The sequence below is a fragment of the Harpia harpyja genome, chromosome 5 (genome assembly GCF_026419915.1).
Source record: "Harpia harpyja isolate bHarHar1 chromosome 5, bHarHar1 primary haplotype, whole genome shotgun sequence".
Taxonomy (NCBI): Eukaryota; Metazoa; Chordata; class Aves; order Accipitriformes; family Accipitridae; genus Harpia; species Harpia harpyja.
The window spans coordinates 77,885,637-77,905,378 of NC_068944.1; the positions used below are offsets into that span (position 1 = coordinate 77,885,637).

A 19,742-nucleotide genomic window follows, 5' to 3' on the forward strand; every position below is an offset into this window, starting at 1 on the left:
GCTCCGGAGAGCCGGGGCCGGGGAAGGGGGCAGTCTCTGTGGCGCCTGTGCTTGCTAGCGCCTGGCTCGCTGAGGGGGCTTAGAGCCACCCGGGAGCAGAGCCAGCTCTCCCCCCCCCCCCGGCCCTGCCCCAAATGATTTTTCCATCCCCCTTTCGGGTCCCCTCTATTTCCCTGAGGGAAGAGACGGGAGTAGGAGGGCTGCCTGCATGCCGGACGCCACTCATGCACAGCCTTTTCCAAGTGCAACCCCCTGCATCCACGGCTCCCTTCATCCAGAGGACCTGCTGCGTTCATGCCTCCCTCCCCTCCTCCATGCATCTTCATTCACGGATCCCCTGAGAACACAGCCCACCCCCATACATTCACAACCACCCTATACGTACCCATGCCCTGCATGTGCAAACGTCTGTGCGCAGGACTCCCGCAAACGCCTGTGCGCAGGACTCCCTTCGTGCATGGATCTCCAGCATACAAGAACCCCTGAATGCACAAGACCCCTGTATGCATGACACCCCCTCTTCATGCATAACCCCTCCGCATGCACAGCCCCCATGCAAGACCCAAGCAGATAGGCAACCAACTTCCCTAGCCGTTTACCAGAGCCTAATGGGATTAGACATACAGGGTTGGGAAGGTACAAGGGCCCAGCAGCCGGAGTGGCACAGGACAGCCTGGGCCGCTTGCCAGGATGGGCCTTCGGAGCGTAGGACAGTCCCCCAGAAAGGTTTCTTGGAGTGGCCCAGGTTCAGTATGTCCCACAGAAATAGCTAAGTCGTCTAAGAAATGAGCTGCAGGGAGGGCACTGGGGGAGGGACCCTGTGAAGCTGACTGTCAGGGAAGCCTGGGAATGGAGGAGATGGCTGGTGAGGTAGCAAGAAGCAAGCAGGTTTGACAAACTCTGTATGCCACAGATGGGTTTAATTCCGCAGAATCAGCATTTCCTGGCAAATGCATCTGTCGGAAGAAATTCCAGCTCCTGTCTTGTCAGAATGCACTCTGAGTTCTCTACTTGGAAAACAACACCGTGCCTGCAAATCCCCACTTCCCTTTTCTCTCCTATGGCTCATTTTTATTTGTCATTGCCAGTTATTCTAGCAGGAACTGACTGCGAGCAATGTGTTTCTGTGGTCTAATATCTTCCTCTGGAACGGGCTGCTGGCACTGTTTCATTCTCTGGTTTACAAATCAAATGCTAAAAAACTGGGAAGTTTCAGCTTTGCGGTAGCCTGAGCAACTGTAATTCAGGTACACTCACAAGACCCCTGTCTCATACAGACTGAGTTCAGGTTGTGCCCGTAGGAGTCGGTCTGGCTTTTTGTAGCCTACATGTGAGCAATTTCACAGCATTTATCTCAACTTTGAGGTGCAGCACCTGAGATTTAATTTCTGGGTATCAGGAAGGCATAGCTTCAGCTCTCCTGTTCCTTCCATGTCTTGTAGACTCCCTTCATCCCCACGAGAAGTATAGAAGGGCCTACAGCTTTCTGGTTTTCTCCCCCCCCCCCCAAATTTAACATTATCAGTTCCACTATTTCCTGGAGAGGACCTGTCTGCTGCTAGGAAGGAAGAGAGAGGACCTAAGAGTCACACAGGACACAACTCACCACAGGATCTGGAGTCATCCCAATACTACTGAAATGGCTGGGTGGGGACAGTATTAATTACGGGATGCTGCAAACAGAAGAGGTGGGCAGAGCCACTGGGGACCAGTTCGCTATGGTGGAAGATGTGCCAGGTAAGGAAGCCCTTCTGAAAGCTTGCTAGTCTAAGCCCATGTCTCCCACCTCCTTATCGAGGCTGCGGTGTGGGACAGCAGACTTCAAAGCTCAACACAGCAACTCTGATGGCAGGGCTTTCTGTTCTAGACCAACACGCAGCAAAACACCACACCGAATGCTCCAGACTCTTCTTGCAAGTTTGGGGTTTGTTGGAGGGCTTTGTTGAACCATTGGCTTCATACTGTGAATGCAAAGCAAAAAAATGTCTCTTCACAAGAAGAGGGAGGCGGAAAGAAAGGCAGCAGAGGTAGAGTCCAGCAACAGGAATGTGTTCTGTGCTGTGGAAAGGTGGACACAGGTACAAAAACATGCTTAAGAGAAAAGGAGATAAGAAAGCAGCTGGATCATAAAGCAAACTGGTGCTAGAGTAAATATTTCAAGGTTTGCTTGCATGATGGGGAGGAATGGCTAGTTTTAAAATCAGGAAATGAAGAGTATGCCAGCTCCCTTCATGGGTCAAGGGAGCAGGGTAGCAGAGATAGGTGCAGCAATTAAAACTAGAATTACTAGGTCTGCAAGGCTTCAGTGCTGAACTGGCACTTCAGGACTTTGAGCTTGAAACGCGGGCCTGCTAAAAGCTTGCTCAGCTTCTGTGGAGCCAGGTGGCAGAGAGTTTCCTTTACCATCACGTTTCTGTTTCAGGGTTTAGGTAAGAATTCCTGAGCCTGGCCAGGGCTGTGCACATGGCTGGCTGTGAGGCGCTTAAACCCCAGTCGAATTTGCAAATGAGGTGTTTCCCCAGTTAGTGGAACAGAGAGAGTTTGTGGAGCAAACTTGCTAAAATCACCTTGCACAGATGGCAAAGGAAGGGGACAAAGTCCTTCCTTTTCAATAGTTGCATCATTCTCTGGAGATGAGAAGTGTTCAGGCTTCTCTTCTGCAGGAGGGGATAAGGACCGCTCTGTGGAAGAGTCCTGTCCCACCTGCCAAAGCTATCTCACCGTAAAATATGGAGTATCAGTCTGGCAGAGCAGAGGACTGGGAGGACATAATCTGTTAGCTAGCCTGGAAGAGCAGGAGCCCAGGATCTCCATCCGTGCTGCAAGGTGTGTTTCAAACAGACAAGTCTCTTTGCCCAGAGCAGTCTGCTGCAACATAGTCATGATGTAAAGGCCCTCACTGCCCCGGGTGCTGGCATAGCTTCCTACACTACAAAGAATGCTGGAGCCCTGATTTACCATCCCTGAGACTCCTGCTCACACCGTCCTGCTCCACCTGGCTGAATGAGAGGGCTGACTTCATCTGCCAGCCCTTCCCCATCATCCCACCCCTGGATGTTTCTCCTCCTGAAGCTCCTTCTGGTTGCTCAGAGTTGCCCAGAAGACCTTCAGGAACATTCTTGGATCATCCAAGGATGCTCCAGGCACAGGTTTTTCATAGGCAAATCAAGGCACCGGTGCTTCTTTGAGCCTTCTTGCTGTCTACGGTGCCAAACAGCTCACTGTCCTCTGTCACCCTGACAGGCCACTCTCTGCTGCAGCCCGTGGGGACAGACCTGAGAGAGCTCTCAGCTACTGAGGTTCCTGAAAATGTGGGTGTATAACCAGATATATCTTTGGGCTGCGCTGTTTACTGGAGTAGGACCTTCATCTGCCCACTTAAACCACAACCTGCAGTCACGAACAGGCTGTCAAATTTATGTACTTTTGTTTCTGGTTGATGTCAACGTTTCCATTTTCCTTTTCTCCCAGCGCTGTTAAGGTGAAAGTGGTTCACTGGTTGGTGCATGCTCAGTCGGTATGAGAGAAATCGGTATTTTCACATGTCCTCCTTCCAGAGTCTGCATGACTCACCCTCTGTCTTGCTTGTTTATTCTAGGCTTTTGACAGGAAAACAATAGTGAAGCTTTAAGCAGGGGTCATTACTCAGGCAAAAAGTTAAACTCTGATTGCTGCTGTGATCTCTCCAGGCTGCTGAAAGTGTGCTGGAACATATGTCCATGTCTGGAGCGACCAGGCTACCTGTAAGAAAGGTTGTTCTAGAGTGCTCCAGCATTATAAACTGACTCCTCTACAAATGGGCTCATGTTGTCATGCCCCGAGGGCATGCATAAGCCTTAATTGCCCTGACCAGCCTCACCAGGGACCTCTCCAGACTGCGGCCATGGGTCCAGAAGCCCTATTTAAGCTCAAGCCTGAGCCTTTAGCCCTTGCCAGGACTATGCTGTAAGTGTGCCTATCTCCAGCCATCTCCTGGATGGACCTTGGACCCTTGCTGTAGGTAGTTTGTCTCCAGCTCTGTTTCTGGCCTCGTGGTGGCTACTGGACTCAGGTTGTGACCTTGTCTCCAACCCTGTCTGCTGGATGGCTCTTGACCTACGTAGTAGATATACCTGCCTCCAGTCCTATCTCCATCTCCTGGGTGAACTTTGGACCCCTGTTGTAGCCTTATTTCCAGTCCTGGCCTCTTTTGAACCATCAATGAGGTTCTGCAGCAACCTGCAAAGGTTCCTGTGCCTGGGGGCATCTCCTCTCCCACAGCAGGGACCTCACTGACTGATTGTTTTGGGGAGAGAAGAGGCTTTTCAGGCCTTTCCCCATCCCTTCCACCAAAAATATGCCTCTCTGTAAACACGGAATTCACCAGGCTCCAGGGAGGCTGCACAAACCGTGCTGAAGCTGTAGGCAAGGTGCTCGGGTCGCGGAGATTTAAAGTAGAAATGTTAAGTTTGGTATGAAAGACATAGGAGTGGGAATGTGCAAGTGGGTGAAAGCACCTGGAAGAAACAGCAGAGCAAGGGTTAAAAGGAAAGGCATGTGTTGATTGCTCTAGAGCACCCTGTGTCTGACTTCATTCAAATGTAGAGGAGGAATAAACTGACCTTAGATAAGAGTCTCCGGAGGGTGGGAGCCATAAAACACCCAGACAGAGAAAACAAAAGAACTGATTTGGGAATTTCATCTAAGAGGGGCAAAATAAAAGGGAAAAGGAGCCAAACCAGCATCCTCTCTCTAAAGGCTGTAAAGGGGGAGGCCAAAAGCAGTTTGTTGTGCTCTGCCAAGAACCTCAGAGGCATGATGAGAACTGCATAGCTGTTATCTCCTGGCTACCTCTGGCATAGAAGTGACACTGCCCAGATCATCAGGGCACACACATGTTGGTGCTTGTGAGACAGTGATCAAATTAAATCTGTAAGGACGAGTGTGAGACGGCAAAACCAGCTTGCTTAGAGATTTTGTATGATAAAATTGCTTTCTTCTCCTGGAAGATCTTGCAGTGAGTTTTATTACACTAATTTCCCGTAGACTGCAGAAGGGAGTTTCTTGTTCCCAGGAGCGGTGTCTGCACGTTATCTAATTGCTGATTAACATCTAATGCTGGAGCAGGCCCTGGAGCTGGAGGCAAGTCCCAGATGAGCTACTGTGAGAAGGAGGCAAGGAGCCAGTGACTGTTTCCCGGCCCTTCTGGACCAAGGAAAATTGAGCCCCTGTCACCCCCATGCATGATGACAATGCTTTGTGTCGTGCTTAGGGATTTGCCTAGGTGAGAAATCAGGTGAAAGAGGAGAAAACCATATGTCATTCCTATTATGGAGAGCTGTCTCTCCACTCACTGGCTCAGCACATCTATTGCTTTTACTGTTGACTGAGATCCTGGGAATCCTGAAGGTGTTCTGGGGGTTGAATATCCTTTGGAGTAAAGTTCCTACATGGTGGCAGTGGAAGAGCAACTTTGGGTCACCTTTGCTGCTAGACATTGCTGTATATTTGGCTTTGAGCAACCTGGTCTAGTGGAAGGTGTCTCTGCCCGTGGCAGGGGGGGTGGAACTAGATGATCTTTAAGGACGCTTCCAACCCAAACCATTCTTTGATTCTATGATAAAGCAAAGTCAAGCCTGAACACCACAATTCTGCTCTAATGAAGGGAACCAGCACCCACAACGGGTACATGGGAATGACAGAAAGGAGATGGAGAGAATCAGGAGAGACAGCTGAGTTCATTCTCCAGCCCCAGTGGAGACACCAACGAGATGCTGAGGACTGTATTTTTCTGTCATGCTTTGATGTATCTTGATAATGATGCTCAAGCTGCTGATGCTAGAGGCAGTTATCCAGCTTTTCACTATACATTAGATGCTAGGAAACCTTTCTGATCCTATCTAAAAGCTCCTTTGCTGCTGTGTGAACCCTAAAGCAAAAAGTGGGGAGAATGGAGCAGCCCAGGCCTTCCCTTTGGAGAAAAGACTGGAAGGATCTCATCCCATCCCACACCATTTTACTCTTCCCAGTGTAAGACTTTTCAATGGATTGCAGAGTTCCAACAAGGCTGCCTTCTTTTTCATAATTTTTTCCCTAAGTTTGACACATGTTAAACTTGTGATCTGTTATAACACCCACCACAACTTCTTTTTCTGCCAGATTGCTGCAAGGAATCATCCTGTATTTGTGCAGATGACAGGTCCACACTATCTGTAGAGCTTTGTGTGTGTCCTTCCTAAATTACATCCTTTTTCTCAGACTATCGCTTAGATTTAGCAGAGTCACACAGAATTCTCCTATTTGCAGATTCTCTCAGTTTGTCACCTGCAAGCTCAATGAACTTATTCTCTAATCCATCATTCAAACCGGCAATTAAAACATTGCATCATACCAGAGCCAAGACAAGCCACAGAGGACCCTGTTTAATAGATCATTCCAGTTTGACAGCAAACTGTTGACAGTTATTTGCTCATGATTTTAGCTAGACTGTGTTTTCTTAGTTTTGCTTATGAGACTGTCATGTGATACGGTGCCAAAAGCTTTATTAATACTGAGCTATGTGACAGGTACCACTTTTACCCTAACTACAGATTTTGCCATCTTGTCACAGGTGGGAATAACACCCATCTGTCAGAAAGCTCTTGCTGTTCATCCCCATCTCCTTGATAGCCCCTACACCATTGCAAATTGTTTGATGATTTATTTCAGAGTTTTTTTCCAAGACTGGGGTCTGGGATGACTGCTCTGTATGTCCCCAGAGTGTCCCCCATCCCCTTTATAGTGATGGATGCTGCATTTGGTGGTATCCAGTCTTCTGAAATACCAAGATTTCCCTATTGTGAAGAAACAGGAGCAGGTGAAACAGGCTGGGTTTGGTAGCTGTGGTGGATGCCAGAGATTTCTTTTCCCAATACCTCTGTGCCTGGACACCACTTAGTTTGGCTGATGTCCCTCACTGATGTGCATATTCGTATTGAAACCACCACCTTTTATTTGCTTAGACCTGTGCCCTGCTTCATTTTAATATTCTTGCTTTTGATGTGTTAGTTGGCTAATCCGTGTTAATCTCACGAACATCTGCGGCAGCAATATGTCTCTGTTACTCTTGTGTTAGATGTGGTTGTTGTCTCCACACCTGTCTTCCCTTTTACTCTACACGTACTGCAGGCTGGAAGCAAAAACACATCTCCTGACTCTGGGTGTGCAACTCAAAGTTGTTGTGAGATTGCAAAACAAATTCTACACTGAAGAGGCACCTCCAAGCATCACCTGGATGTCTTCTCCCAGCAAGCACAGCTAAGCCTGGAGAGCACCACCAACCAACCACACACATTTGAAAAGGCAAATGTGACTGATTCTTCCCATGGAGAAAGAGGAGACTAGGCTGTCTGTGCCTAAACTCCTGGGCCACAGGAGCCCTGATCTTCTACCTGCACCTTCCTCCAGCCCAGGAAAGGCAGGTACCGGTGTGGAAAGGGAGCTGTGACCTTGTTTAGGCAGACCAACATGTACCCCATTTCTCACCCCCAACCAAGAAGGACAGCTTGTAAGTGTCCCTCTTCCTTCTTTATTTGAAAGAGTTTCAGTCGTTTCCCACTCACAGCATCAGCTCTGACAAAGTCCATTCATAAATCCTACCTCCATACTCACTTTTCAGAGACCTTCAGCTCCTCATTCACGACTGTGGGCTTTCAGTCCAGGAACCAAGTGGGTACTGGTATGACTGGCAATGTAACCAGTAAATCCATTTAAACACAGTGAAAACCTTAAGGCACTTCACCTGCAAGGGATCAATCAGCGTAATCCTGGTATAGTCAGGTGCTCTGGCATCCAGAAATTTCAAGAAAAGAAGGGGTTCCTCTAAATTTGTAGACAAGGTGACCTAGGAAGCCCTCTGTCCATTTTATCTTGTTGGAGGCAACATCCGTTTGGGTGCTATCAGCAGGCAGCACTTAAACTGGCATGGTGAAGAGGAGAGGAAGAGCTAGGAAGGCAATAAAGGCCTTCAAGGGGGCACATACAGAATTCTGCCAGCGGGAGAAAGTCCCCATAAGCAGAACCAAGCAGCTTTTTTAAAAAGCGTCCGATCACCAGGGATCCCAGTGCAGAAGTGGAAGGCCACAAAAGGGAGTCCTCAGTAGTTATTGCTGGGCTCAGCTGGGCTCTGAGCGGACCACCTCTCCCTCCAGACCCTGCAGCAACTCCCACTCTACTGCTCTAAAAAACGATCTGGATGAGGTTTGCTCTCCCTCCTTCACTCTGCCCATCCTGGTCCGCCACATGCCACCAGCCTCAGTGGACTTGTCTCAACCCTTGACTCGTTCCCTCCCCGCCAGTTGGTCTCACCCACCAGGTCGTCGCCTTCTCACGTCCAGTGAAACTGGTTGAGATATAAATTGCTCCTTCTGCTTCCCCTTTCCTGTGCCAACTTGCCTGGCGGTAAAGACAGTAATGGCTTTGGCCCGGAGCCCAAATTTCCTGGAGTTTTTTGAAAGCACTCGATGTATTGGGGGGAAGAAGTGTCTTCTGTCTGTGTGGGGTATTTGTGGAGCATGTGCTCATGGAATCGGGATGCAGCACGGCCACCACAGCCCCTACCAGTGCTGCCAGCCTGTGCGCTTAGCAGCTGGACATCTCTTCCTTCCTTTTGCTTTAAAAAGTCTTTCCCTTCCTCTTCTCCATCATAGCTTTCCTTCCCTTTTGTGGTTGTCTTTGGTGAGAGAAAATTAATAGCATGTTCTGCTGGCAAGTTCACATTTGGCCCTCTTGACATCTGTCATCCCCAGGCACGGCTCACCAGTATGCTCAGATCAATGGGCATCAGCGTCTTGTCCCTGCCCAGCACTGTGGTGTCACCTCCTTCATTTGCTTTGTTTCCCTCCTGTCCATTAATCAAAATGTTTAAAACCAGGCACCGGGCTTCAGAGTTCACAGTACAAAACATGAAGTTGATGGGGCATCTTTGGCTGATCGTCCTCTTGAGAAATCAGTTGCTTTGTAATCCAGGCAGAGTGAAACATCTCAAAAATGCGCATCCTTCCACATGTGCAACCAAAACACAGCAGATTTCGAAGGCAATGCTTCAGACAAACCAAAGATCTCATTTAGCCATCAAATACAACATCTCATCCAAAAAAGAAAACCACCCTTGAATTGTTTGGATGATCTCTAGTTTTCCCCAGAACACAGCTGAGCTAGTGGTGCTGCCAACTCTTCCTTTTTGGGTTGTTTTTTTTTGTTTTCCAGAAAAGTGAGCTTGCAGCAGGGGTATGACCAAGAAGCTCTGGGCTGTTTGTGTTAGCCTCTGGCTGCCTGCCCTTCTTCTGCTCTGTAGACACCCCCAGGCCTCCTACAAAGCTTTTCTGTCTCCCCTCAGCTGCAGCTCTTGGAGGGAGAGGAGGGAGCAGAGATCCTGGAGTGCAAAACTAAACAAAGCACAGCACAATCAATCGTTTCTACGCCAGGAACGTGGTTTTATAGAAACCATCTCACAATCTCTAAATGACTGGGGTTGGCAACAGCTGTCAGGTTGGTTTGGCCCTGCAAAAAAAAGAGGGAAATATATATGGGGACATCTTTTCCAGCTGGACCAGGTCCATGAGAAGGCAGTGTGCGGGCAATTCCCAGCGCAGTGCTTACCATGCTGGCCCCCCCTTCCCTTCTCCCTCCCATCTCCCCGCTGGTGCCCTGCTGCTGCCTGTCCTCTCAGCCACGTTTGCTCCTCTCTGCCTTTTCCCCAAGCTCAGCCAACCCGTCGGAGCTGGGGGCTAAAGGATGCTCATTTCAAAATGTGATAACCCTGCGAGAGCAAAGAGCCAGAGGAGCCAGAAATTGTTCCCCACTGAGGCTGGAGGAATGTCCAAAATACTGCCAGAAAGAAGCTTTACCTCTACTTACTTGTTTATGAACTGCTTGACTGATGTGTGATAACCAACTTAGTGTGAACAGAAGATACCGAACATCCCCTCTGTGCTGACATAACTATTGAGCTATTACCTGTGTTTCAGGCAGGGTGGGTTGTTATTCCTCACAGCGCTTTGAAACTCAAAGAGACAAAAATATGTCTTCAAGGATCTCTTCAGAGCTGTAACAATTTGAAGCCCGAACATGTCAAAAGGGCTGTCTTTTATGTGTTTTCTTGGGTGACTTGAATGGCTGGGGACTCTTAGGATTCAAGTAGGCTTAGGAAATCAATGGTAGTTCACCACCTAATTAGACTCTCTTGAAAATCCCAGGGGAAGCTCAGCTGCAAAGCATGACTCTTTGAGAGCAGTAATTATCCCAGAGCAACACAATTTTATTTCAGCCAACAATGCCATCACGGGGAGCTTTTCCTAACCCATCACAGTCCACATGCAAAGATGTAAGTGATACTGGCTAGGACACCCAGGGACATCGCTCCATAGCTGCTTTCCTTGCTGCTGACTCCATTCACATTGCATAATGGTTTCGCACAGCAAGAAACCGTCTGATAGGTTTGGTTTTGTTGCTGACTTGTTGCTGGACACGTTGGAGAACACATCTTAGAGATGACATATTTAGGCTTATTGGGCTCTAAGGCAGAAGAGAAGGAGGAAAAAAAAGAAAGAGTAGAATGTAAGAATCATTGTTAAAATGTTTCCATGGCTAAATCTGCATTGGCGAATAAAAGAAGGCCAGGCACTAGTCCCCAAGGCAAATATGTCCTCTGCTCAGGACTAGCAACAGTCCGGCCATGTCCACACTGCTGCAACATGAGGCTGGTCTTCTCTGGGCTCCATGTTTCATCTGTCCCTAAACTGGAATTATGGGGATGTATGGGTGGCTTTCAGTTCAAGCTGCCTGAAGCGACATTCAGGCTGGGTGACTGCCCACCAGGACAGTTTTCCTACAACATAAAACCAGGGGGAATGTATTATATGATCTGAGACTTGGTCTGAGAGGACATGGAGGTGTTCGAGGGTGCCGAGCCCCAAGGACAGACCTGAAGGATTGTGCATGGCAGGGAGAATCAGCTGTGGTGCAGTTTTGCCGAAACATTTTTGAAAACAACCCTGGGAGTGAATATTGCCATAACAAGAGCTGGCTGGCGCGGTCAGCAGAAAGCTGGTGGGAGCTAACTGTGAAGCCATGCACACAGCCCCAGGCTTGAGTTCATTCTCTGGTGCTGCTATATGTGTCTTCAGCATTTCCCCAACAATATCAAGTATATATCGACACTGCAGTGACTGCAATAGCGAGCAACAAGGTCGGTGTTTCCTAACAGTTAGTGTTCGGGAGCTATTGTTTCCATATGTGGCCGTGACTGGGATGAAAGCCCATTCCTGGGACTGCTCTTCTATAGCACAAACAAGGTGTTGTTCAGAAACATACTTGTTCCAACGTTGTTACGGACAGTCACGCAGTATTTGTCTTCCTTTGCACACATGGAAATGGTCAAACAGTTCTTGTTGGACTCCTGTTCTTGGCACACATAGCAGATAAATGGGTAAGCTAGAGGAAAGAAAAAAAAAAAGAAAAAGCACATTACATGATTTAGGAACCACAATACCTACAATCCAGATATCTCAATTTTCCTAGTTATAGACTGATGAATGCTTGTGTGTGAATGACCAGTGACTGTCTTTATCCCTTGACCCATGGCAGCAATGCTAAATCCCTCTCTGTCTCATATGTCTCAGACTGTGAAGTGCTATTGATCTGTTTGCAATCTCTGGCAGCAGTAGATGTGAGTGGAATTCAAGGATTTGGGGTCTTTTATGATGGAGATTATTGCTGAGCAATAGCTTCTCTGTCCTGAGAGCTCTGCCATGTGAATTGCCAATTACTGCTCAGTAGCTTCTCCTGGGCCAGCCTAGGCAGGGCTTGCCAGGGAGAACTTGAGGATGCCTGGAGCATTTTGAGGAGGTGGACAATGCCCAGTGTCCGATTTCTCTTTCATCTGGCTCGGAACCTACTGTCACATACCCTTTCTTGTGGTCAAATGTCACTAACTGAACTGGCCTAACCTCAGTCCTAGGAAGTCTGGCAAGAGTAGTCAGATGCTCTGTCGAACTTCTGCATACCACTGTAAGACAGAGAACAAATGGGACGTCTTAACCAAAAGTATGGTTTAACTAGTAAGTGCAAATTTGGTAGGATAATTCATACATCTGCAGTACAGATACAGAAGATGACTGGCAGGAAGGGCAGGCAGCGATGAGGTGTATCTGTCAAGAATGTACACACTTGACCTTAAATCCAGAAGGTGGTACGACAGACCTCTGGAAAGCCTCTGTAAAGTAATGATAAAAAGGAAGAAGAGCAAAAACAGTCTGGATGAGAAACCACACCAAAGTGTTCTGCAGAACGCTCCCCAGCGAGGCAGATTAATTGTTTTATAGGTTTTATGGTGGTGGTTGAGTTCTGAGCTTGCAAAATCACCCAGGGCAAAGTACATGGCTTTGTGTGTAGGAGAGGGGATGAGTTACTTTAAAAACACAGACATTTTGGGGAAGGGAAGCAAACACAGTGCAGAATGCTTGCTAAGTTCCTGGTAAGTCTGGGGACAGTCTGTCAGTATGGAAAGGGCAGAAAGCAACTGGAGGACACGTTCCTGTGAGTGCAGTTTTGCCTGATAAGAAGTTGGCAGTAAGAAAGTGGAAGGGCAATGTAGGTCGGAGAGACCATTAAATGAGAAGTTCCTGATGGAAGGGAAGGGAGGGAAAAAGTTATCCACAGTTGATGCTGAGAGGGCCATAACAGTGTGTAGCTTTTTTGCTTTGTTCATCACTAAAAAAGTTGAATCTTCATGAACAGGGTAGAGGCGATGCAATAAGGTTTTACCAAAATTTTTGGCACAATCTTGAATGACATTGTTATGAGCAACCCCAGAAAACGCAAGCTAGTGAAAATGCAGCAGAATGGTGCAAAGCCAGACACGAAAACACATTCACAGGGTAGTTCGCAATGGTAATTGGTCAAACCAATTGGAGCAATGCAACTCTTACGGTTCTCTAGAGCTCTGCTTTGGACTCAGGTCTATACAGTATCACCACTAGTGACAGTAGGAATGGGATAGAGGATGCACATCACATTTTCAGATGATGCAAAGGACAAAATAGCTGAAAATGTACTATAAGTAGAGTTCTAAGTGATTTTGACAGATGGATATAATAAAAGAATGAAAAAAGAATGGATGCAGTTCAATAAAGAGAAATATATTACACAAAGATAAAAATTAGCCACTTAAATGTAGGATGAGTTACAATTAAGGACTGCAATGCAAACAGCAGGAGTCAACAGTGTCACACTACAGCGATGAAAACAAACGTCATCCAAGGGAACACAGGCAGCAATGTCATGTGCAAGATATGCAAAGTGGCCTTTCCACTCTGGCAAGGCCTCAGCTGGAACACCTATGACCAAATCTGTAAGCGGCACTTCAAAAAAATATGCGAAGCATTTGGAGAGATACCAGAGGAGAGGGAGGAGAAATGGTCAGATACCTTGAAAATATGACCGCTTAGAAAAGCTTAGAAGCATTTAGTTTGTTTAATAAAAATAAGAAAATGCTGAGGAAAGACACAGTAACCTTCATGCAAGCAAAAAGAAGCTGCAAAGAAGAAAGTAATAAACTGTTCTACACATCCTATTGTGAAAACACAGGAGAACTGTACAGAAAGAGATGTTAAGCGATATTAAGACTAACTTTCTAAAGGGATGAGGGTCTGAGCAATTCCAGGCTCTAGAATCTTCTTTGTTGAAAACTTTCAAGGACACATTAGACAAACATCTGCCTGGTTTGGTCCAGCATTAGAGCAGGGCAAAGGATTTGACCTTTTAAGATTTGACCTTTTAAGATTTCTTCTGGACATACTATAACAGTGAGTTCATGGAAGCAAATGGCAACAGAACCTCTTTGGTGGGCTTTGAGATCAACAGTTTTGATCAAAAGTTGCTTATTAAGGTCTGTAATGGGACCCCAGATACATGAGAAGGATCAAACAACAGTTGTCTTGAAGATTTCCTTTGTCCCTGTATTAGGCCAGAAAGTTGTGATATCTTACTCTTGAATGTGAAAGCCTTGATATTAGAATTACCAGCTTTCTCCAGTCTCGAACTGGCTACAGAAAGGTGCTGTATAAATGACTGTGCTTAAGTCCGTTTGGAAGCTAATGCCAATATAAAATGTCATCAGCCTACTACAGCTATAAGGTATCCCACCTTATACACACAAGGTATCCCACATGAATGTGTGCTACCAGAGACTTGGATCTCTATTAGCTTTCCACTTCATCCTGGGTAACACTGAGGATGTTGCCTTTGATAATTACTCTCCTCTGTCCATACTGTGTCACTGCATTCAGGAATTATGGGCACAAAATCCTTTCTTCTTTCAGAATTTAATACTCCTTTTCCCATTCCAAAACTGGCTGAAGCTTTTGATCTTCCAGGCATGCTGCAGAGCTGTCTGTCCAAAAAAATTTAGGAGTAGGGGGTTGATACATCAAAGAGCAAGAATTAATTAGATGCTTCTTTCTCAACTCCTGCTAGATATGTATCATGGTTTCTGGGAAACCATCAGGCGTGGGGGAAATATTGGCAATATGGTCATTATTCCTACGTGCAAGTAGCGATGTAGCAACACACGTGTATCAGTCCCAGAAGAGGGAAACACACTCAGCGTACCTCAGACTTCCCTCTGGGAGAAGGATGCCTTTAACATGATATATGCACAGAAAAGCTCTTTCACCTCTGCTTCTGATTTAATCTATATAATTCTCCTTGGTGCATTTCCTAGGGAGCGAGACACGTGGCACACCATGTGGCTCGCTACAATGGAGGAGGCAGTAGTACAGAAAAGTCTGGAAAATACTCAAAAAACGATATGGATTAAAAAAAAATGTTTTGTTCCGCTTTCTGGCACTTCCAGCTTGCATCATTTGGGACGATCCCATAGATCACTGCATGGATATAACCTGGCATCCAGCACCATACAATTAGAACACACTCACTCAGTACCGCCGCTGGAAAGAATTAGTTTATCAGGATCTTATTTCTGCAGCAAATTGTTAATCAAGGTGCAAAAGGAAGTTGGTGGCAGCATGGTTGCAGCAATGCAATACTGCTAAGTTGGTGACAGCCCTCTAAAGTTTTGCCACACGAAAAGTTTCCACCGTCTTCTCTATAAGCCTTAACTAGTAGTAGCATTAGAGACTTACCTTGCTCCACACACAGGACAGCAGCCAACAAGGTGACAAGACTAGTCTTCATCTCCACCAGATCCTCTCCGCTGGACTGGGAAGATGTTTGGAGGACAGGTTATATACCTTTTGAATGGCAGCAGTTTTACAGGTTCCGAATAGCTCATGGGTGGACATGAAATCAACCCAAGGGTGTGTAATGTGCATGTGGGAGTTCTCCATGCCGGAGCCCATGGAATAGGCTGGCACCTTGGGGAAAAGTCCTGTTAGCAACACATTTCTTGCTCTTCTGGTCGTATGAGCGATGGGAAATGAGGATCTGCTCTCTTCTCCTCTGAGTTTCTTCCTTTTCTTCCTCCCAGCAGAAGTAGCAGCTGCACTGATGAAATAGCGGAGCCTGGCGGCATGGGGAGATAGTCCTAACAGTGCATTTTTCTAATCCCTTTGCATAGTCAGCACATGATGTACAAAGGTTCATACCATTCATTTTCTTTAATTATTCCACAGTACCAGAAGTTCAGACTCTCAGCTGGCTTACACTGGTTTACCTCCAATAAAATCAGTGTATTTTACACAAAATGAAATTAGCTAATTGTTAGTTAAACAGAAGACTTTCCTCAAATTTTCATGTCAGTCTTCATTTCTTTTATCAATTCTCCATTACCTGTAATTAATCCCTCTGCTTGCTCCTCTCTTGGTTGTAATTCTCAAATTCCTTATACACTTTTTATTTAATGAAGTTTTGCTCCTGTCTCAGGGATCCTTTAGGGGGTCTGCTTTTCTCCACGCCCAACAGTTTCTGGAAATCGTTTGCAATACCACAAATTGGCATCCTGGAATTTCTGCTCTACTTTGAAAAAAGCCATCTCTCAAACTGTCTCTTTTTCAATCTCTTCTCTTAAATCATTCCCTTTGTCCTATTCCTCTGTGTTGCTCTCCTCTGAATTTCTTAAAGTCTGTTTCTGATATTCTGGGAAATAGACCCTAATACAAGATGCATCTTGTAAGAGCTCAAGCTGCCACCTCAATGGAGCTTCTTCCAAACTGAGATTAGTCCTGGACAGCAGATAGCAGAATGTGCAAAAAAAAAAAATTGCCAATTTGCTGGCAATTACAGAATAACTTAAGAGGCAGTTACCTAAAAGTAGCCATCAGTAGGGTATTTTTGTCTGTTTCTGATATGAATCATTCCAACACTGGATGATTTCCTTATCCATGTGAGTTTCTGATACTTTTTCTGGCCCTCCTAAATTGCTCCTAGAATGACATCATCAGGTGGTGAATTCCAGAGTTGTTCAAGCCCGATGTCAAAATAGACATCCCCACTCCTGGTTTGGGAGGTTTGGGAGGTCAGCAGGGGACATGCTGGTAGGGACATGATCAAATCCAGCCTTCTGCTTTGCAGAGGGGAATTCAGTTTACTGCGTAAGTGCGTTATAAACAGGTTGTTCTTCATAATTAGTGGGTGTGTCCTCTTGCTGGTATTTTGCAGTGAGGGTAAAAGGAAGCAACCATTTTTTTCCTTTTTTCGGTCCTATTAATTATCCCACAGACTTCTGTTATATATATATGCCTTTTCCCTTCCTCCATGAATGAAACGGTGCTCTAATTACTGCCATATGCCCCCTCATGTTGACATTACCAACATCCATTTTTTTCTACATGAATCTTCATGTTCATGCGCATGTTGGCTCAGTGCAAGTCAGCTTTGAAAGAGAGTGGTGAGGCTAAAACATCCCCAGCACTGCCAGAAAACATGTACTAAGAAGAGAAATTTGAGTAGGAAGCAAGCTCTTCTATGTCAAACGGTTATCTGGGAGCTGTCCCCAGGACATTAACATCTTCGTTAGTACCTAGGCATACTGCAATGCTGGAGCATGCCCTCTTCTCAGGGTCTGGAGAGCAGCAATTTTGCAGCACAGTGACTGGGTCGTGATGATTCCTTCTTGCTCAAGAGGACAGATTACGAAACTCAACGCGGTTAGAGGCAACATTTAAGCAGCCAGCGTGGGGAGGATGTCTCCTGCTGCCCAGCATCACAGCCTTCAGCCTGGAGGAGGGCCTGGAGCTGGCAAGCCAGGGACACCAAGTGAGAAGTAAGATTGAGGAAGACTGCAAAAAACTCAAGGAAGCTGAATCACCTCTGTAGAGTAATATCTCATCACTAACCATTCAGGAAAACTAAAATGGACCTCAAAATGGAGCCATGAGTTGGCTATATGACAAGAGAGCAGCAGTTAATTTTGAAAAAGGGATGCCTTTGTCTCTTTCCATGGCTTCCAGAAGCTTTTTAGACCCAGCGGAGACCTTGCTTTGATCTTGTGCATCCATCTTGTCTCTTACTTTGCCATTGATTCATTGGGTGTTAATCGGATCTGGGCAAATAAGCAGAGCGAAAGGGAAGAAATTTCATGTTGTGAGGGAAAAATTATTTAAGGAGAGCAGAAGGCAGCATAGGACCTTCAGAATCAGTGGGGATAGAGCCCTGAGTGAGGGAAAAGAAGGGCCAAAGTTAAACCACCTCCTCCAGGTGCCTAATTTAGGCAGGGCAAGGCCCTCTTGGCTGATTCAGGTCCTGGCACAGTGACTTGGAGAACCGAAGACTGAGCTCTGCCATAATCCGGGCAGAGAGAGACAGCTACCTCCCAGGAGCAATCCCAACTATTTGGATGAGATGCCCATCTTCTTCCTGAGAGCCCTCCAGGCATCCCAGATGTCTCTGCAGGGCAGCTCGCCACTCTCATGCAAGGAGTATGCAACCATGGGAGCCAGCAAATAAGAAACGCTGGGCGGAGGGATGTGGAATTAGGCAGCAGCATCTGCGTGGGTGATGTCACATCAGGATTTCTCAGGGAGGCTGGCGGAGAGGAGTCTCCTCTTACACAACACCCATTGCCAAGGGAGGGTTCACTAAGGGAGCTTTCATGGGTTTAGGACCTCCTGTACCTCAGGGCAATTGCTGCTCCCACCTCCAGATAAGGACCCTTTTATGTAACCTGAGATTTGGGTCAATTTTTGGCCCACATGCATGGGTTTTGTTGCTGGGCAGCAGGGAATGCAAAACCTATGGGAGAAACCAGACAAGAAGGAGGCAGGCTGGGGCCCGTGGATGGAGCTGCTCCCTTAGGGATGGGAATCCTGGCTTCCTAGTGCTGATCATAGCTTCTCCATGCAACAGCCATAACCAGACCATGAAAGCCTCCACGGCAGAAGCAGACTCAACCACGTGCCTTTGCCCCCTTTGCCCACACATTGTTATACCTTTCTTCACGTGCCAGGTTCCCTCCCAGCCCAAAACGGAGGCACCTACCAAGTTCAGGTAGCACAAGACATGACCTTATTTTAAACCTGGATGCCAAGAGCAGGTCTGTATTCATAAGCACAGCAGGACAAGACCTGGGGCAGTACTAGCCCCAGCTTGGCCTTTGCCTGTGCCAACCAGCGTTGTCCCTAAGAAATCCTAAACCTGTGGATAGCAAAGGCTGAAGACTACTTCAAATAGTTCGGTTGTTACCACCTTATGATCTGGGTGTGGGGCAGAGTACGGCCATCCAAGGCCACAGAACAGTTTTCGGCTCATTTGAGGTGTTCAAATGTGTGTGGGGCTTGAATATCTCTAAATCTGGCAGGAGGGGAAGAAAGGTGAAGAGAGTAGATTGGACAGAAGACTGGAGCCAGCTCAGCTGGGGGATGGCAGTGCAATAGAAACCGTGAGGACAACGGAGAGTCTCATTGCTAAAGCTGGAGTTATCCTTGGCCAATGTTGCATTTGCACCAAGGAGAAAAAAATGAGCTGAGGCTCTAGCAAGAAAATAGAGGTTGGAGGTAAAGCCCAGACTAAGACTGGATGAAGAATCCAATAGGTAAGGCTGAGAGAGAAAACAGCAAGGGAGTGCACAGCTGGGGGTCGGATGTGAATAGGAGGGAGGGTGGACAAGAAGGGATGGGAGCAGGTTGGGGTGAGCTGGAGCCGTAAGACCACATTTCCTTTGCAAACCTCTTATAAATATCCAGCTGTTTCTGAGTGTTGTTGTTCCTCTGCTATCAGTAAAATACCCAGCAGACCGAGCAAAGTGTGTAGCTGCTCTCCCTGTGCAATGAGTCCACAGAGAGAAAACCAGCTGGGTGAGCTGCACCCAACTAATTATCCTGGGAGATCTTGTTGGGGTAATCCTCGTAGAGAGCTTCTTCAGCTCAGGAGAAAGCATTTCAGCCTCCTGTGACTCACTTCAGAAGGGTTTGAGTGAGTAAATCTCTCATTCCTAGCTAAGATTATCCATAAGGAAGGTCAGTGCAGAGGAATGAGTTCCTTCAACTTTAACCCCGATAGGAAACTTGACCAGCAAACATAAAAGATTTATTTTCAAAGTTAATATTTTGTTATAGATGAAGCTGAAATTTCCAGACTCAGCAGACACATGGTAGAAACGGTCTGTCTTTTCCGATGATTTTTCCTTTAAGCACCATGCAAGATACTTTTCTCCCCTTTCAAAATAATCCGTAATGCTTATAAAGCAATTTCCACTGGAAGATCTTAAATCAGTTTAAAGAAAACTTAATGCTCAAGATCCCTTCTTGCTGGGTCCCACCTTGTCCCCT

General features: G+C 46.7%; 1 protein-coding gene across 1 annotated transcript; it reads right to left on the reverse strand.

The window, feature by feature from the left end:
- Window positions 1–10,255: 10,255 nt before the first annotated feature.
- Window positions 10,256–15,439, reverse strand: LOC128142052 (lymphocyte antigen 6E-like). The gene is made up of 3 exons (XM_052787663.1): window positions 15,162–15,439; window positions 11,332–11,451; window positions 10,256–10,533 (listed from the first exon to the last, which is right to left on the reverse strand). Exons 1-3 carry the CDS (start codon window positions 15,211–15,213, stop codon window positions 10,322–10,324), a joined length of 384 nt encoding a protein of 127 aa, XP_052643623.1. The 5' UTR covers window positions 15,214–15,439; the 3' UTR covers window positions 10,256–10,321.
- Between the last annotated feature and the right edge of the window lie 4,303 nt (window positions 15,440–19,742).

Excerpts from the sequence above, each read along its gene's own strand:
- LOC128142052 (XM_052787663.1), bottom strand. The coding sequence starts at position 15,213 with ATGAAGACTAGTCTTGTCACCTTGTTGGCTGCTGTCCTGTGTGTGGAG. Across the intron at positions 11,452-15,161 it reads TGTCCTGTGTGTGGAGCAAG|CTTACCCATTTATCTGCTAT; the intron begins GTAAGTCTCTAA and ends TCTTTCCTCTAG. Across the intron at positions 10,534-11,331 it reads CCGTAACAACGTTGGAACAA|AGCCCAATAAGCCTAAATAT; the intron begins GTATGTTTCTGA and ends CTTCTGCCTTAG.